Source organism: Mesoplodon mirus (assembly GCF_964341445.2).
Source record: "Mesoplodon mirus genome assembly, chromosome: 5".
In the NCBI taxonomy this organism is placed as follows: domain Eukaryota; kingdom Metazoa; phylum Chordata; class Mammalia; order Artiodactyla; family Ziphiidae; genus Mesoplodon; species Mesoplodon mirus.
In genome coordinates this window covers 108,047,609-108,067,640 of record NC_138980.1, presented here as the reverse complement: position 1 = coordinate 108,067,640, position 20,032 = coordinate 108,047,609, and the positions used below count along the sequence as shown (strand labels likewise).

Sequence of the window (20,032 nt, the reverse complement as noted above, 5' to 3'; positions counted from 1 at the left end):
ATCTTGATTTGCTTAGTTGAAGCATTCAATTTAAGTCATTAGCTAAACAGAAGTCCTCAGTTTATGCTAATATTGTTTTGTCATAATGTCAATCAGAATGTATTGCAGAGTGACACAGTGGCAATGAATTTCATTGTCATAATCTGAGAAGGCTTTGGGCTTTCCTTGGCAAAGAGCAGAGGTGGGATGTGTCAAGGTTATGGAGGAGGTACACATTTTACTAAGCTTGGTGGTTAGTTCTGCTTTTCTTTGTGGATGTCCTTAAATGCTGTTTAACCATAACCCTACAATTATTGGTAGAAATGGAAGCTAGTTTCTGTTTAAAGATAAGGAAATTGAGGCTAAAGAGTATAAGTAACTTATTCAAGGTATCACAGCTTCTTAGGGCAAAACCTTGACTAGTAGCCAAGTCTCCACTGCAACATACTTTCTCTTACTTCACATCGTCACTGTTTAAAATAGGAAGAGGCACAGTATGTACATTATGTTTGCATCTTTCTGCCAGAGGTACTAGAGGAGCAGTTTGTCATCTGTTGCTGTGGGATATTGTGGAAAGCCCTAACCTGGGAGTCAGAGGCGAAGAATCAAGTTTGTTCTGCATTATATACTGGTCAATTTTTGGAAGATTGCCAAGTTTATAAACTGAGGATTACTAGTCCTGATAGATAATAGAGAACTGTATTGACAGAATGTCTCCTAATAGCCTTTACCTATTAGAGGGGAGATGTAAGGTAAATATATGTCGTATGTGCGAATCATATCTATCTTTCATTTCTTTGTTAATTCTTAAGGTATTTATGTTCTGTTCTTCCAGCTTTAGCAAACATTTTGGTATTTCAAGAAACCTTTTCTTTTTTGATGTTTTTTTTTTTGCCATTTTCCCACTAATCCATTTCCAAAGCATATATATCCACGGTGCTAGAAATAGTAGCATTGTTAAGTTACAGTGAGTACAGTCCATAGCACAGTGTCTTGTTCCTATGGTTATAGTGAGTGTCATAGTTAAGAAAGTAGTGTAAAAGGATCCAAGAACCTGATTTGAAAGTATCTTTTTATATAAAAATTTTCTATGATGTATATGTAGTATGTGGTAGGTATGTTTAGCCAATGACACACAGGTAGAATAACTTTGGCAAACTTTTTCTTACCATGTTAAAGGAACTACAGTCTTTCCTTGCAGGTACTGTAAGACGTACGTATCTCTAACTGCTTAATAACAATAATTTCAAGGTGAATTGAATAGTAAGCAATATTGATACTCATTTGTGGTGTCAGGTACACGTGTACATATATTTGCATCAGGAAAGAGGGAAAGTCTTACCTGGTTGGTTTTATGTTATTTTTACTTGATAGAGTGCTGGATTGTAGTTTATATGAGGCTTAGCTCTATGTACTAACCTCATCTTCCCTATCCAGAGTCTTAGGACCAGAGAGCTGAAGTAACCCTGATTGAGATGGGGGAATACTTTGAGAAATCAAAATGTAATAGTCTCCTGCTTTCTCCCTGAGAAGTGTCATTGCTGATGTTCAGATATACATTATGTTGGAAGGAACATTCTGTGGCATGGATATTGACATGATCATTTGCTAGTTTAAACAGATTTTCATTGTCCTGTTTTATGTTCTCTTGGTAAATGAGAAGTAAAATCTCTCAGCGTGATCATCTACATTTTGGCTTTGCAAAGAATGGAGTTGGCTTCCTGCAAAGTTCATTGAAGACTGGCTAAGACCCATACTTAAAGGAGTTATTTCTGGTCGGCTGCAAGGCTTGACACCTGTCAGGGTCCAAGGGAGGAGGGTATTTCCCCAGCCTGCTGATATGGCCAGTCCTGCTGCTCACTTCCCATGTCACAAAACTACAACTGCAAGGCTTAAACTCAGCCCTCTGATCAAGGCCGGAGAAGGGGTCCTGCTGACGCCCACTCATGAATCCTGACCTGACAGGATCAGACTGTGGTCAGGGTTCCATATCTTGGCCCCTGATCATATCAGAAGGGCAGTGCTTCCCTAATCATGCAGCTTAAAATCCCCTTCGTCCTGTTCTTCAGAGTCTCTCTCCCACATTCTGATATCCAGCCTTGCCAGAATACCATGTGCTACCCAACAGTATGGTAGGGCAAAAGGGGACCTAGGCACCTGCTGAGGATCCTGTCTCTGTGGGTTTTCCCTCAATAAACACTGTTTCAGCGGGCCTGATGTATGTGCTGCTTGACCATTTGTCCTTGTTTGTGCAACAACCCAAAAACAGCACTTCAGTTCTGAAATCATTTAATAGCTTCTTGCACTAGGAATGACGCCTTAATGAAATGCTGTACATACCTATAAGAACCTTGTCTGCTGAGGGCAGGAGAAATAAATCCTATAGTCACTGAGGGTTCAAAGTGCTGGAGATTTCTCTGTCAGTAATCTCACATCAGGTATAGTATGGGGCAGAACATAGCAGTTATCTATTTGGATATCATAACATTTATTAAAACCCTTTCACATGGCTTCTCCCCAACTGTTAATTTAGTAATTTTTTTTCACGCCTCCAACACGCCTAGACAACAAATACCAAAAATAGAGGAATTTCAACTAGTTTTAATGTCATTGTGGAAAAGTGTTTATGTTTAAATCAAAGGTGTTTAAAAATATTATTTTCACACCTCTTCATCTTCATAGTTTATGGATTAGAAAGATATTTTTAAACACAGTGTGAAGCATGCTTATTGTAAGCAAGGTTTGTGTGCCTTGCTGTATTTCCTACAGTAGTTTAATAACGTTAATATAGAAATGATATAAAAGAACATGTATACTTTTAAAACTGATATATATACCTCTAAGTTAGGTAATGGTATATGATATAATTTAATAATTAAAATTTGATGAGCCGATTTTTTTATTTTTTTACAACAAAGTACAATCTTGCTTGTTACAGCTTGTATGCATTGTGTTTTTCAAGTCTTTTTCTGGTGAATGCCATTTAGGGAAATGTAAAGCTTAATTTTATACATAAACAGTAGGGGTGGCTAAATCTCTTTTTTTATAGTCATATATTCTTGTTACCAGAAATCCACAGAAGCCAAGTACTTCCTCATTGTTTTAATGGAATTATTGCCTGACTAAAGCACTTGACACCATTGGATAAAGTTATCTTAAGAGTTTGTTACAAGCTAAGTCCTGGAAAATTTGTTTTATTAACTGTTTTGTCATACAGATACAGATTTAGATGTAGATATAGATCGGGAGGAAGGAGGGAAGGAAGGAGATGGAAACAGGGAATTAGTTTGCTAGGTTTCTTAAGATACCTTTTGGCATTAGCATACCCTGTTTTTTTAAATAGCTATGTTTTGCCTCAACAAGTATTCAAAATAATAGAAATAATACATTTCAGTATGTTTTAGTAATATTTTTCCGATCTCAATGTTAGGTCTTCAAACATGAACTAGCTTACTTATTGACTGGAATTCTTGGAGCAGCAATAGATTATTGGATTGTCCTTGGTCTTAAGATGGGTAGAAACGTGATGCGACACATGTCTGATGACTTAGGAAGTTACGTTTCCCTTTCATGTGATGGTAAGTGTGTCTATGTTACATGAGCCTTCTTCCCCACACACATCATTTATTATTCAAAAATAGTATTTTGATGCTTTCATAAAAATTTAATATTATAGCATGGAAAATAGTACATGGAAATAAATTATTATATATTTATATATAATGTTATTAATGTTTTCCTTAATCCTACAGCAAAAAATTAAAATTAAGCCATTCTGTGAAAGTAAATATTTAGACAAATTTAAAATCAGTTTATTCTCTTTTCATTGAAGAGAGATTTGCTTTTTAATGTTTGGTGTTTTAGAATCTCACATGGTAGAAACTATTTTCAGTACCTTTAATACTTCTAATTGTTCACCTAGAAAGCATTATCTGTCTGTAATGTTGTCTGCGCCATATGAACAGTTTCCAGGTCTCTTCCTGCATAAATACTTAACAGTATTAAAAAATGAAAATCTTTGGATCAGAATACTTACTATGTTATAAAGCCACTTGGATTAACTTGGGCTATATCACTGGTTAAAACATTTTCCCCATGTACCTGTTGCTGCGTAATTTTTCTTATTATAACAAAAAACTGCCGTATTTCTTTGCCATTGAGTCTGGCGATCTAACAAATTAGCATGGATGAAGCAAATAAAAGTAATACATATGTATAATTTTCTCACCCTTCCTCCTCCCCGCATTATCTAATTTTAAAGTTTCCTCTAAAGTAATAGGAATATTATTTAAGCAGTATGATGACAGAACTCATCTTCACATGCTTACCTTATGAAAGGTTCTACCTAACTCTTTTGGGTCTCCAGGCTTCTATAAGATTTTATGTGTACATTCTTTTTTTTTAATATAGTTGATGTACAATATTATGTTTCAGGTGTACTATATGATTTGACATTTGCATACATTAGGAAATGATCACCACCATAAGTCTAGTAACCATCTGTCCACATACAAAGTTATTACAGTGTTATTAACATTTATGTACATTCTTACACTTCAAAGCCGGTTTAGGGCCCTATGAATCATTTCCTTCTTCCCTCCCTTCTTTTCTTCCTTTCTAAATTTCTAAAATGAACATATTTTAAAGTAAGTGAACTTTTGTGCCTCTCAAATATAAAAGATGATTTTATATACTTAAAAATATTTTAGACTGCTAAGTAAGTATTCTGTTTTGTTACACGTGTGTTTCATTGCATCTTGGTTTTATATAAAAGAAAAAGTTCTTGAATATGCTGTCAATCACTTTAATACTTTGAAAAGAGATTCTAGAATAGAAATCCAGGCTCTAACTGGGTTCAGGATTTATTCGATGATGCCCTCTGCAAAGAGAGGTCTCTTTTTATACTACTGAAGTTAGAAGATTTTTATCTAAAGTATTTTATCTTCTTTTTTTCCTCTTTCTTTTTCATTGAGCTGAGGGGTGATTACTGTTCCTTTTGTGAAGTAGCTGTCCTTTGTTGTGTGACTTTTTAACATTTCTTAGCTCAAATTCAATCTTCCTTCAGAACCCTTTCTTATCATTTCTTTCCCACCATTCCTACTAGATCTTTTTTTTTTTTTTCTTTTTTTCCATTTTAGAAACAGCAGAATTCTGGCATTATTTGCTAGCATGGGAACTAAACATTCGGCTAAAAGGATTCCCTGTTTTCATTCCATAATGAAACTTCTTTGAGTTTGGGGACCCCAGGATAGAATTAGCAGTGCCTTTACAGACTATCGGTGTATTTACATGTGTTGTTTACAGTGTATATTGGTTACCTCTAGGGAAATATAACTTATCTTAGCCAAATGCACGAAATAATGAGCCTTGTGTTAACAAGGTTCTACTACATGTTATACATCAGCTTTAATGCTTTCTTTACTCATAATTGAATGTCCCTTCACTTTAAAGCAAGGCATTGTTATCCACTGTTACTCCCAGTTTTCACAAGACAAGTTTAAACTCAACAAATTTGAGCCTGTGACTGACTTAAGCTAAAATTGACTTTAATGTTACCATTGTAATCCTGTCAACAGACTGAGTGATTACTTTGCTCTTAATATGTTTGATCACTAATATTTAAAACTACAAGAGATTTAAACTATATCCCCATTTGAAATGTGTGTTTAAGCCTTTCCTTTCTCGTCTCAAGGCACCACACAATTGGTTTCTTAGGCTTCCAATTAAGCCATAGATAGGCAGTTTAAAAAATTTAACAGATATATCTAAAAATGGTTCAAATTAATAATCTTCCTAAATTTTTGTTAGTACATCTTAATTTTTAGCCTTTGTCAAGAGATAGAAGTTTATTCTTAAGAGAGCAGTAGCTTTTCTACAGCTAATATGCAAAGTTAAACTATAATACAGAGCTTGTAGAATAATACACTCATCCCTACAAGTGAACCAGGTGTTCTAATAATGTCCTTTTGGTCAATATTTTGCTCTTTTGATGGAGAACCATTTCTTTTTCTCTGTAGATACTCCGTAGTTTGTATGTTTGTTTGTTTGACCATGTCTTTGCATTATTCTTCAGCTCAGTTAAACTATTATTTGCTTTTCCTAAGTCATTAGTAAAGATGTTATAATTTGGCTGTTATATAGCTTCCAGCTGAAGATACTGGTCCATCTTTCTCATTTATGACAAACGATGTTTTGTTTTTTTTCTAGTCCAAAAGTATAAAATACATATTATGATACTACTCAGATTCAGATCTACTGAATTAATTTTAGTTTAGTAAAATTGTTGTTAGTTGTTAATTGTTTTGTAGAAAATTATGGCAGAAGGTATTTCAGTAGATAAGTAAAATTCTTTCTTGTTTCCATCAGATCTCATGTCCAGCAGTCCCACATAGATGCCATTCTCTCTTGTTTCTAAACACTTTAAACAGAAAGAGTTTCCTTATATCCCTTTCTATATTTTAGCATCAAGATCTGAAATTTCTTTTTTGTGCCTAATTGAAATTCCTTATGTATTGGCTTAAACTAGGGTTGACAAACTTTTTTTGATAAAATACAAGATAGTAAATATTTTTGGCTTTTCAGCTCTACCATCTCTGTCCCAACCACTCAACTCTGTACTAAGAAAGCAGTGATACACAGTACATAAATCAACATGGCTGTGTTCCAGTAAAACTTTATTCATAAAAATAGGCAGCAAGACATAGTTTGTCAATCCTTAACTTCAGTTTATTTCTTCTCCTGTTTTCACTGGGAAGAAAACATGTCATCAGAATTTACTATAATATTTTTCACATCTTTAGAGAACTTTTAAAGCTTCCTTTGCCTTTCTCAGGCTACGTCATTATCTTTTCCTGAGAGTTTTTCTAAACCTTTATTGGCTTTTTTTTTTTTTTTACTCTCTATTTTAATCCCTCTCCATGCTTCAGACCTTTTCCAAAAATATACATTTTTATAATTTGACTAATCATCTCAATCAAAATGTTTCTGTTGCCTTCATTTGCTCAACAAATTTTTATTGGCATTCTCCCAGGCATTGAGCTAAACACTTCATATACAGTGGAACAGGGAAACAAAATATGATCCTTGCCTTTTTTGGAGCTTTCCGTGGGAGACGCAGACGGTAATTAAGTTAATGTAAATACATCATTTTAAAATGCTAAGTGCTCCAAATAAGAAAAACTAGGTGTTGAGGTGGATGAGCTTATTTTATGTAGAGTGGTCATGGAGAGCAAAACCTGAAGGATAAGTAGGAGTTTGGCAGAGTCAGGGGAAGTGTATTCCATTCAGAAGACACAACATTTACTAAAACTCGGAGATAGGAAAGAGTTGGGCCTGTTTGAAATCTTTTGATGCCTGGCTGATGACAAGCAGCAAGGAGAAGAGTGGGCACAGTAAAGCCAAAAAAGTAGTAGAGGAGCTTGAGTAGGAACTTCTAAGCCCTATTTAGGGGTTAGAAACCATTTTTAAAAGGGAGTGGCATGATCTAAGTAACTTTTTTTTTTTTTTTTGCGGTACGCGGGCCTCTCACTGCCGTAGCCTCTCCCGTTGCGGAGCACAGGCTCCGGATGCGCAGGCTCAGCGGCCATGGCTCACGGGCCCAGCCGCTCCGCAGAATGCGGGATCCTCCCGGACCAGGGCACAAACCCGTGTCCCCTGCATTGGCAGGCGGACTCTCAACCACTGTGCCACCAGGGAAGCCCCTAAGTAACTTTTTTAACGATCATCCTGGCTTGGCTCTCCAGTTATTGCTATCTGCCAGTCATTCATTAATTTATCTATTAAGTACTAAATGTTTATTCTGTGCAAGCTACTAACCTACTAGCTGTGAGGGCAATAAAAATGATCCTGCCATTGAAGGTCTTAAAGTCCAGGGGTTAAGTTTCTTTCTTTCTTTTCTTTTTTTGGTTTAACTTTTAATTTTATGTTGGAGTCTAGTTGAGTAACAATGTTGTATTAGTTTCAGGTGTACAGCAGAGTGATTCAGTTTTACATGTACATGTATCTATTCTTTTTCAAATTCTTTTCCCATTTAGGTTGTTACATAATATTGAGCATAGTTCCCTGTGCTATACACTAGGTCCTTCTTGGTTATCCATTTTAAATAGAGCAGTGCGTACATGTCAATCAGGGGTTAAGTTTCTTAAGTTCTCTTGTTCATCTCTTATTGATCATTCCCTTCAAGTGTGTGTTACCTGGTCATATGTGGATCCATTATAGTTTGTATTTGCTATATCTTTAAAGCTATCAAATGTTATTTCTAGATGAATAACTCCATTTAGAAATTCCACTGTGGGATTGTTGCTTTTGAACTGTACAGTACAGGTTATTTCTGCTTTGCTTTTGCCTCTGCTTGGAGTTGATACATAAGATCAGTTGGTTGTAGTAAAGGCTGTGATAATAGATATGCTTTTTTTTAATGTGTATAACTAGAGATTTAATATTGAAAAGATCTTTTGCTGCTCATCCTTCAGTTTATTGCTTGCATAGTTTCAGATAATACTAGCAGCCTAGTAGGTTGTAAGTAGTCAGTTGTAACAAAAAGTTGTAAATAACTCCTTTCTTGTTTCCAATTCTTATAAATTATATCTCTGAGGCCGTATTTGGACAGGATTGTTTGAATTCAGCAACCATATGTCTGTGTGGGGCTAGGTGGATCTATTTAACATCTGACTGGAGCCATTTGCCCATATGGCAGTCTGCCACAAGCAAGAACCTCAGATCTCTTTAGTCCAGGCAGTTTCTTTCTTAGCCTGGCCACTGTTTATGTTTGGGGCCAGATAATTCTTTATTGTGAGGGGCTGCCCTGTGAACTGTGAATTGTAGGACAGTTGGTAGCATGCCTGGCCTTTGCCTACTAGGTTGCCAGTATATTTCTCTCCCCAGTTGTGACAACCACAAATTGCCAAATGTTCCCAGGGGCAAAATTCCTCCTTAAACTGTTGTTCTTCTCCACACCCCACCCTCATCCCACCCCAACTCTCCTTCCCTCATTGAAAGTCAGGCAAGGACTGCAAGGACACCAGAGGCCCTAGCCTTTTGGGAAGGCATCTGAGAAGGACGGGATTTCACTGGGTGTCTGTGAAGTCTGCTCAGCCAAGGGAACTCAGCTCCTGAGTAGAGACTTCAATTTTTAAGCTTTATATTGCTATTAAGTTTATTATTCTGTCCAATTTTTAAAATGTATTTTGCAGTTAATTTTAATCTGCCTTATTGTATATCAACTTTTTTCATCCTGTTTTGCTTAAATTTAGCTTTTTTAGTATCCTATTGATTGATTATTCTTTACCATTCCAGTGTATTATCCATTCTGTTACTTAAGCAGAGAGTATTAATAGAGAATTCATAACATTAAATTTACAAGGGAAATAGTCACTTCAGTCCTTTATCACTTTCAATTCATGTATATATTTATGTATTTCCATATTATTGGAGAACTTGAGGATTTTAGAATGAAGAGATTTGAGACTGACTCTTGGTGTTTTTGTTGTTTGTTTGTTTTGTCATTTAAAATTATACTCCTCTCCCGCACTTGGTATAGTACAGTGGGTGCAGACTTCTAAGGACATTCTTATGCATTCTCTTGTCTTACCTTATCCCTCTTCTTTACCTTTCCTCCTTCTCTGCAGTGATAGGATTCATGGATGTTGTCGGGGAAAAATGTCTTCCTATCAGCTCAAGACTAATCAGTGCAAATTAAATACATGTGTGCCCATTTAAAAACCGAGTACCAGTTTTCCAAAGACACAGCCCTATTGTGGGAAGAGATCTTTAACATTAATTGGAAAGTATAGTGATAAAAGTCCATGTCTGTCTATCTATTCATATATCATCTATCCATTCATGTGTGTATGTATACATATATATAAAATTTCAAGCCTTTTATTTAAAATAATAAAAAGTAATGATTGTTTCAAATGTGAGAACATGTGCCGTAAAAATTTCTCTTGAAGGGCAAGGAATAGGAATATTATCTATTTTTTGTGGTTTAAAATTATGTGGGTGAATCTTACTGGTATAGGAATCATCATTTCAATGGGTAAAGTCCATGAAGGAAATAGTCTATAGAAAGAAATTTTATAAGGTGTAGCAATAACTATATTTACTTCTCTTGTTTCCTACAGACTTTTCTTCACAGGAATTAGAGATTTTTATTTGTTCCTTTTCCTCCTCCTGGCTTCAAATGTTTGTTGCAGAGGCAGTCTTTAAAAAGTTGTGCTTACAGAGTGCCATTAGTATTTCTTCTGAGCCACTCTCTCTTCAGAAAATGGTAATCACCACTCTATTTTAGTTCTTTTAATTTAAGAAGTAAGTTTATAAATTCAATTTTTAAATATTCTTAGTTATTCTAATAATTGGACAGAGCATATGAATCATAAATCTTTCAAACATATATAAAAGCAGGTGGTTTTATTCCTCAAAATGGAATAATTAGTGAATAGAAATTTTAATTACTTGAGAGTAATTAAGAATTGGTAACAGAAAAATTATACAAGAATCTTTATATCACTTGCCACAGTACGTAAGATTATTATTTTGGAAAGACCTTGATCCAGAAACATTCTACATATTATTTAATGATATTTAAAAAGCAAAATTTGCAAATGATGCCAAAGGTTATTCCAGTTATCCTATGTATATACACATATAAACTTGATTTGATCCAAGGTTTTCCAGTTTTATCTTGGCTATCTTTAGCTATTATTGATATCTAATATCTCCAGCAGTTTCTTCAACAAATGAGAAATATGCTTGTTAATAATTGGTCAGATTGGACAAATACTGTTTGCAACAATCCTTGTCTTCAGTGACTTTTGCGCTCCTCATTCCATTTATTCCAGACTTCTTTTCTGTTGAAGGAAGACATTACCAAAATGGAAATGACAAAATACCAGTTGTACTTAAACCATAAATACTAAAAATAGGCTAATTATAACACATTGGGCGTAAGACTCATCAAAAGAACTTTCCTAAATGAGTGTCAAATTTCAATTCAAAAAAATAATTATTTTGAAGAAGGCATTTTTCTTGTGTATGTCATATTGACTTAATGACATGGAACTAGCAGCTTTCTTAATATTTTAGCATGTTCATATGAGATAGGGTGGCAACCATAGTGATGAAACCAAGAAAATATAACTAAATTTAATGGTGAAATGAATCAAGTAATTTATTTTTACTGTTTCCAGGTTTTTGTAGTTGAGAAAGCAATATAATATTATTTTGCAACAGGTATATTCCTATTTGCCAGCTTTGGGGAAAACTGGTGTGCATGGGACTGGAAAGATGCAGATACCAAAGAAAATAGGACAGCGGCCTTGCTTTGAATCTCAGAGGGCTTTAATTATACTGAATGGTGCTAAACAGAAACAAGTTGAAGGGCTGCCAGAGTTACCGTAAGTGATGCTTATATACCAGCTATGCTTTGTTTTCGAGTACAGCTCTTCTTCTTAGGCATTTCTTGAACTGTATCTTTATCTGAGATGTTGTCTGAATTATACTGATAGCAGAAAACTCAGTTTTATACCTATAAATGCACATGACCAACATTTTCACTTTCTTTAATCCAAGGTACACACTTTCTTTCTATTAAGTCTTTTTCAAAAGAAATAAAACTCTTCATCAAATTATTGTTCCACACAATTTTTGCCTTGTGATTTAAAGTACTACTTGTATATAACATAGATGGGATTTCAGAATGCATTGCCATGTGAGATACTCTGAGTTGTTACAATAGCTTTCCCCAAATGAGAAACCTCCTCTAAAAGTATGCTATATAAAATTCAGAAAACCTGAAATCTTTTTAGGAAGAAGAGGATAGGATTAGAATTTGGACATAAGAATAGGGAGTAGGGGCCTGCATTTTGATCTTAGCAGTTTGCTTTAGTCTCTCTGCCAAATATGGTTTATTTGGTCTCATCTGCTTTACTGGACATTCAATATTCATAAACTTTTCGGTGGGCTGTTGGGGGTTGCAAGGGTAATAAAATGAAAATTAATGCATAAAATTTGTTTCTGTACAGTTGAAATAAATATAAAAATAGAAAGCAGTAAAGATTTGAATGAATAAGGGGGTTTAAGTTAAAAGAAGGCTAGATTTTTTTTTTTTTTTTAACTCACCATATAATTTGTGCTTCTATGCCTTGGTGAAAAACAAGCTTTCATTATGTCTTACTTTCTTTTCAGAGAGCTGAATCTTGGTAAATGTTCCTCATCATTAAAAAGATTGAAAAAGAAGTCAGAAGGAGAATTGTCGTGTTCCAAGGAGAATTGCCCCTCTTTAGTTACAAAGATAAAATTTCACAAGACTAATTTAAAAGGTATTCCAAATATCTAAATTAATTTATGCTAGGAACTTTTCGTGGTTATAGTCAGTATTTGCAAGTTTTACACACTGGCCCTGATGAATGCTTGAACTTAAATATTGGACTAGGTCCAGGAAATACCTTCCTGGAGAGCATATTATTTTTGTGAACAGCCATTTATACAAAAAAAAAAAAAAAGTGTTTAATACCTGGTGTAATAGAGTTTTCCTCCCTTCTTTTCTCCACCTGCCTTTTCAGATATTAAACACTGTGTAGCTCATGTTGAGCTCATTCCAGACTTGCCTGCCTTACTTTTCTATTCCACCTCAACCTGTGCTGCTTAGGATCAGTGTCTTGTGATTTGAAAGTATAATTCAGTCTTCATCTCTTTCAGTCCTAGACGTTTTGTGAACAAAGAATGAGAAGTAGGCTATGTTACATAGCTGTGTTAAGCATATGGACTCTTTTCTTCCAGGCATTGAGCCCAGACTATGAAATGTGCTTGGCTTTTGGTTCTAACTATACTGGAACCTAAGTACCTAAAGGGATGGAGTAACAAGAATAGCGTTGTAATAATTCACTCCGGCACTTCTTTTACTTAGGTACCCCTTAACTCAAAATTGTAAATTAATTCCAAGAGTCTGTATCTGGCCAAAGTAAATTGCTAAGTTTCTTGTTTATGAGCTATATCGTGTTTTTAATACAAATATTATCATTATGGCACCAAGCTTTCATCATCTTTCAACATGAGATGAGTTCATAATAGGATATCACAAATTCAAAATAACTGCCCGTTTGGCTCAAAATATGAAAAATGTATTAAATGTGAACTCAGATATTAACTTCACAAAACAGTGTCCTTTTTCTTTGTTTATTGTGTCAGAAAGTAAAATGAATATGAATGGCTTTAAGCTGAACAGCAGAAGGAATTGGAGGGAGGAAGAGAATTGAGAAATAGTAGAGAAAAACTTCGAAAGCTTTTCAATGCTTGTTAAAGAAATGTTTTGGTAGAAGTTACAGAGATAATCTGTAAAACTAAACACTGGAAAAATGTGCTACTTAGTATTTTATAGCAAAAAAGAGTTTGATTCAATATGTATTTCATTTGTTTTCAAAGCAGTTATTATGTTTTTTTAAATTCCCCTTACATCAAATTATCACTTATATCTTATTAATCTTGCTTACAGCAGAGAAGGATGTATTCAGTTTTAGGAAGCAGGCACTAACTGCATCCCTCCTAGAAAAGACTTTGCCATTCTATTTGTCATTCTTGTTCAGCTTTAAATGGTACTAGGGATTTTTTTCGTGTGTGTGCATGTGCGTGTGCGTGTGTGTGTGTTTATATTAAGATTCCCCCATTTCTCCTTCTCCGTGCTGCTGTAGCCAAGCCAGACAGCCTATTGAGAAGCAGCAAACCATCTGTTAATGGATTTGAAGTTCTGAATTACACTTGAGTGTGTAGAGGCACTCATGCTTAGCCAGAAACATTCATTTGAATTAAGCTATAAATGCTGTATAAAAAAGAGCCATACATTTAACGTAGGTTCATGAATAAATTTAAGAGAGGGCAATTGCACTTTCAACTTTTATTGCTGCAAAACCCAGTATATTTGGTGTTCTCTGATCATTTGAGGGTTTTATAGCAGGATTGAAACTTCAAACCTTGAACTAGGGGGAGACAATGCCTATATTAAACCTTTAGTAGAATTTCATTGCTGAATTGCTGATAGAACAGAGAGGCTCTATGGATTGGTGGGGTTCCCTCCCCCCTCTTTTTTTAATGTGAGAGATGTTTAAACCAGTCAAAAGGAAAACTCAATAATTTTCTGGCATGGGGCCAGATCTCCTAGTTCATGCCCTTTGATTATTTTCTTTACTTGATATCTTGTCTTCTCTGGAATAATCTATTAATTTTTTATGGCAGGAGAAACAGCCCTCCATAGGGCTTGCATAAATAACCAAGTGGAGAAATTGATTCTTCTTCTCTCTATGCCAGGAATAGACATCAACGTTAAAGGTAAGTTCTAAATCTTTGTTGTCTAATTCAATGTCTTAATATTTGTGATATTAAATAGCTTAATTTCAACATTAAGAAAAATCATTTAAGTATATTTACCTAACATCTTTAAAGTATTGCTAGTAGCAAAACCAAGAAATTCATCACATATTGATGTATAATAGTGCACAACCATTTTTTGACATCTATATTTTGATCAGATCCCAACATCAATATTTTAAAATAGTTTTTAATTTATTTTTTACAATTAGAAATATGATTATACCCTAGGCATTTTTATCAAAGCATTCTATTTGTATATGAGGCACTTAGAAAGTCACACTGATAAGGGAAGTAGAATACCAATACTTCACTACCAAAAGTCCTACTTTTGCTGTTTTAAAATTTGCCTTGATTTCTAATTTAGACAATGCTGGCTGGACGCCTTTGCATGAAGCCTGTAACTATGGCAACACAGTATGTGTCCAGGAAATTTTGCAACGTTGTCCAGAGGTAGATCTGCTCACTCAAGTGGACGGGGTGACTCCTTTGCATGATGCACTGTCAAACGGACATGTAGAAATTGGCAAGCTGCTACTCCAGCATGGGGGTGAGTGCATTTATGCTAAACGGGTTATGATAAATTATCCAGTTTTTTGACGAATCCCTCAGAGGTAGAAAGTATTCTATATTTTAAGCTCTATAAGGAAAGATGCCTTTATTACATTTTAATGAAAAAGTAAAGATGAAAAGTCTGCTAGAATGTAAGCACCTTTTATTTACTGAGGATAAAAGCCTTTTCATAAAACGTATTTATTTATAGTATTATTAAGCCTTTTTACCTTTGTTACGAGAGTATATTTTGAATTGAGTGTGTTGGTTTTTACTATTAATCCTTTTACTTAAAGTGGGTAATGTCTGTTAACCAGCCATTTCTGAAAGCTTATTAATAAATGGATGTAAATGTTCAATTGTGAGTACTTCGGTTTTTCATTCTTGCTTCATTTCCTATATATAACTGCTAACGATTATTCTTTTCTTTAATGAGTCATTTCTTTATAGACTACAAAAAAGACATCCTAGAATAATGTCTTTTCTTCATTCACATTTTGTAGTCAGTTAATAAGTTAAGTAGGAGGACTTCCAAATGATAATAACTGTTGTGCAGAGGGTATGTGATGGAAGTAACTTGAGCTTAATATTCATCTACTGCTTTTTCTGCTGAGTTCTTATCTGATCTCTGCTTTTAGAACCCTTTTTTCCACCCCCCAACTCAGTGATATTCTTCTTATATCTGAACTGAATAATATAAATTTTATATCAAAGTGTTCAAAACTGATTTGCGTTTTAAAAGGAAAAACAAAGGAAAAGTGATGACTAGCTTATAATACACAAAGATTTGTATGAATTTCCTATTACTTTTATTTGTACTAAAAATACTGTTGTACTATTTATCCAGTAATTAAAGCTATTTGATTCTGCATGAAAATAAACAGCATATTTTCTTTAGCTATCTCTTTACTATATATCTATATCTATCTGTCATCTATCTGAGGAAGGCTCTATATCATGGTAGTTTAACATGTTCGGTTATTTATAGTCTTCTCCTGCCCCCTAAAGGCCTTAGTGTGTCTGTTTTACTTATACCATTTCATAATCAATGTATTTTTCAGTTCTTATACTTTTTTTAGTATTATATGTTTACAAAAACATACTGTTATATCTCCTAAGTGTTTTAGTTTTCTACTTAACTATGTATGTGACATTCCAAGCCAATATTTGGCTTTGCTTCAGTTGGTCTAAGTGATGTAAAAGCCATTATTGTATTAAGTCCAACTTTTCAGAAGAAGAAGGCATTATACTAACCAGTGTGAATTTTTTTAGGACCTTTGGTGAAGAATAGTAAATTGATGAGTTCTTTGTCCTAAGAGAGGAAATCTACTTGTATTTGCATTTATCAAGGTCCTTTGGCAATCATACAGACTTCTCTTTGCCTTAGGTATAATCTGAGTTTGGACCTGTCAAATGGTTTGACACCATCATTGTAGAAACTATATTATCTCTTCATTGTGAGTCGCTCAGTATTGAGAGCAATAATTTAAATTATGTTTCTAAAACCTTTGTTTACTTTTGGTATCTTGTGTTCATAATTTTGTTGTATTTTCTCTTCTAAACAGGAATAACTTGAAACATTTTTTTGAAATATCAACGTACTGAAAATAAATCTAATTTTGATTTAGAATTTTTTCCATAAATTATACATCAATCGTATGTCATTACTGGTTGATCTTTTACCTAAATACATTTTATATCTAGGCCACTACATGTGTCTCATCAGATTCATCATTAAGAGTTTTAGCAGCTACGATCCGTAATCTCTCTGACAATAAGATCTGTGTTGTATGGTAGAATCTTCTGATTATGTCTGCTAGTACTCAAACTTTTATACCCCTTATAACATTTTTATGGCAAAGTACATAAATAATTATAGGACTTGACTGGCAGAGGTGCGAAGTACTCCTGTACTTTGCTGTGTGACCAAATACTGAGTCATTGTTATTTTGCCCCTCTCATATCATCCTTAACTACCCAGGGGATAAACTGTATCTTCAAAACTTTCTTAGTAGATGGTTAGATGGGTGTAGCTAGCATAGATGGATGAAATCTGAGTTTGTCCCAGAGCAGTTAATATTTACTTTTTGTGAATCAGTTACCTATACTAAAAATTGAACATAAGCAAGGATAATGAAAAACGTGTTCTGTGTCTGGGCAAAGTTTTGCAGTCTGCACTGCTACCATTGCCTATTAGCAATGGAAGGGGTCAGTACTTTTTCTGCTTGTTGATATTATGAAATACCTTTAAGGCTCTTATACAGAATTTAAGATAAATGTATTTTTTTAAATTTACTCCAGGAACACTGATATTCTTATTTGAAGATGACAACTTATAAAGTTTTATCAAAGTTTTTTTTTAAATTTGTAACCATATATGTTATTTATTGAACTAAGGCATGTGGTTTTAGGCAAACCTGATTAGGCAATTGACTAGATTTTTTTTTTCTAATGCACCTTTATTAGTCAGTTAGTATGTAGAACCAGTTAATTATGTCAATATAAATTACTACAAAATATGACTGTAAACTGAGCCCTGGGTGCTTTGGGGAAAAAAGGAGAGAGAAAATGGCTGTTACACTGCCAAAATAAGAATATTTAACTCTTAACATTTTGCATGTTCTTTTTCACAGGCCCAGTGCTTCTGCAGCAGAGGAATTCTAAGGGGGAATTGCCCTTGGATTATGTGGTATCATCTCAAGTCAAGGAAGAACTATTTGCTATCACAAAAATAGAAGATACAGTGGAGAACTTTCATGCACAAGCAGAGAAACATTTTTACCACCAGCAACTTGAATTTGGCTCATTTTTACTTAGTAGGATGTTGCTAAATTTTTGTTCAGTTTTTGGTTTGTCTTCAGAGCTCTTCTTAGCTTTCAGAGGATTAACTCATCTAAATGAGCTGCTTATAGCTTGTCAGAATTATAAGGAAGCCACTAGTGCTCGTACTGACTGGTTATTGGATCTTTATGCTAGAAATATAAAGACATTGCAGAAACTCCCAAATATTCTTAAGGAACTCCCTGAGAATTTAAAAGCATGTCCTGGAGTACACACTGAGGCCTTATTGGTGACATTGGAAATGATGTGTCGGTCGGTCACTGAGTTTTCATGATGATGCCAGAAAATATGGGTCAGCTTTCTAAACCTGCTCAGCTTGCTTTGTCATTTATTATGGACTTCATAGCTTATTAACAATTATTAGTTTCATTTATTTATTGACAGAATTTGCTAAATCTTAAAAGCACTTAAAGAACTTATTCAAAGCTATAGTATAGGCTTCTTTTTCCAGTGTGTAGAATTTAACTCAAAAGTAAAAAATAGTTTTGTTTGATACACATTACTTTTATTAGTCTTTATTATTTTTTGTTCTAAAAGTATTATTTATATTGTACATGTAAAATTTTTTAATTTAAATATTTTTTCAAATCAAAATGTAATGTCCTCTCTTCTAGGTGTTCTGGGTCTTAGCATCATGGCAAGAATATTCATGCACATGTGCACCTATAAACATGTAGCTCCCTGTTTCTTCTCTGTAGGCTGTTGGAATAAAATACTCAGTTTTATGTGTTTCTAAAATAAACATTTCAAAATTCACAATAATATATTCTTTTGGTTTTTAAATTTAGTAAATGTGCTAATAGTTTGATCCCTTGATCTATTTTATTTTAGCAGGTCCTATAGAAAGTGTATTTCTACTCCATGTAACCACTATCCTGTAAGTGAAACATTTTGTTTCATATTGTTTTATTAAATATTAAGATTCTAAATGGTAACAAAGTAAAGGATTTGAGGTTAGCCTTCAAATGTGACATCATACAACTCTCTTTTGATATTTATTGATACTTGCCAAAATATCAGAGAAAACATGACTAAGGAACATTATAATGCTCATAGAGAGTAAGGCGCTTCCCCAGGTGATGTGTAAGAACACTTTTATTCCAGAGAGTAGCCACTTTACATCACTTGTGAAGGCATGTGGAATAACATTTGCTTGGTAAACTAATAAAAACATAGACTTTGACATCAGACAGACATAGTTTCAAATCCTTGTGTAATTTCTTACTAACTGAATTACAAAGCAAGTTTCTTTCTGAGCTTTGGTTTTCTTACCTGTCAAGTGGAAATAACACCAGGTATCTTGGTCATGATAGAATTAAGTTATTAGCCGTTCACCTTATATGGCACTTAATAAATGTTACTTCCTTTTGCATTCTTAACTCCTCTTTTTAGTTATAACGAATCATATAGATAGTAATTTCTTAAGTTGCTAATAATTCTAAGTTAATGAGATAATTAACTGCTAAGAAAAAGTAGATAATTAACTGCTAAGAAAAAGTAGTTTTCCAAATTAAATGTTCGCAAGAAATATTCATTTAGTTGCAATTAGTATTAATAATTCATAACTGTTCTGTCTGCCAATTTCTACAAGCCATGCTGACATGAAATATTAAACACTCAAATGCTGTTGAAGTCTCTACCTCAAGAAGGTGTCATTGCAGTTTGTACTTCTTCAAAAGTATAACTTGGCAAACAGATTACTGCTTTGTGGCCTAGTTAAAAATACCAATAAATATATATGAATTTAAACCTGCAATAAGAAACTTTATTTCCCATATTACTTATGTTTTATTTTAGAAAACATAATAATTGCCTCAAATTTATTTGAGATGTAGAGAAAGTGGAAATTTTAATAGATAAAATTCATAGACTCTCTGACCCCTGGCATTTTAGCTGTAGGCATCTCAAAGTTGCAGCCACTGAAGTGAAGAGAAGGCTGAGTAATGCTATTTATCATTGTACTCTGCCAGATTTCATATCATAGTTCAATGGAGTTGTTTTTTTTAAAAAAAAAAAAAGAAAAGAAAAAAAGGCCTATGAAAGCCCTTATTACAATAGAAAATAAAGCTTGGAAGGAGATTTCTGAGCTGTTAAGATTCAGCTTTCTCCATGCATAATCCACACAAATATTTGGAATATAAAAGATTTTAGAATGTTTCCTGGCAGCTTTTTAGGAAGGGTCTCTATGAAGTTTTCGAGCTTACTAGTTCTTAATTTCCCTACACATAATAAAGTGGTCCAAGTATATACAATTCTTGTCATTTCATTAAGTCCAAGATAACCAGAAAAACATTTGTCCTCA

General features: G+C 34.0%; 1 protein-coding gene across 1 annotated transcript in view; it reads left to right on the top strand.

Annotated features, from left to right (window-relative positions):
- The window catches only part of SLF1 (SMC5-SMC6 complex localization factor 1), a 65,891-nt gene extending 47,441 nt beyond the window's left edge, over positions 1-18,450 (top strand). Inside the window, exons 15-21 of the mRNA XM_082620967.1 lie at positions 3,410-3,557; positions 10,101-10,246; positions 11,209-11,372; positions 12,163-12,296; positions 14,206-14,298; positions 14,705-14,887; positions 17,523-18,450. Coding sequence (XP_082477093.1) covers positions 3,410-3,557; positions 10,101-10,246; positions 11,209-11,372; positions 12,163-12,296; positions 14,206-14,298; positions 14,705-14,887; positions 17,523-18,004 — 1,350 coding nt within the window. The 3' untranslated portion in view covers positions 18,005-18,450. The remainder of the gene's footprint in view (positions 1-3,409; positions 3,558-10,100; positions 10,247-11,208; positions 11,373-12,162; positions 12,297-14,205; positions 14,299-14,704; positions 14,888-17,522) is intronic.
- Positions 18,451-20,032: the final 1,582 nt, after the last annotated feature.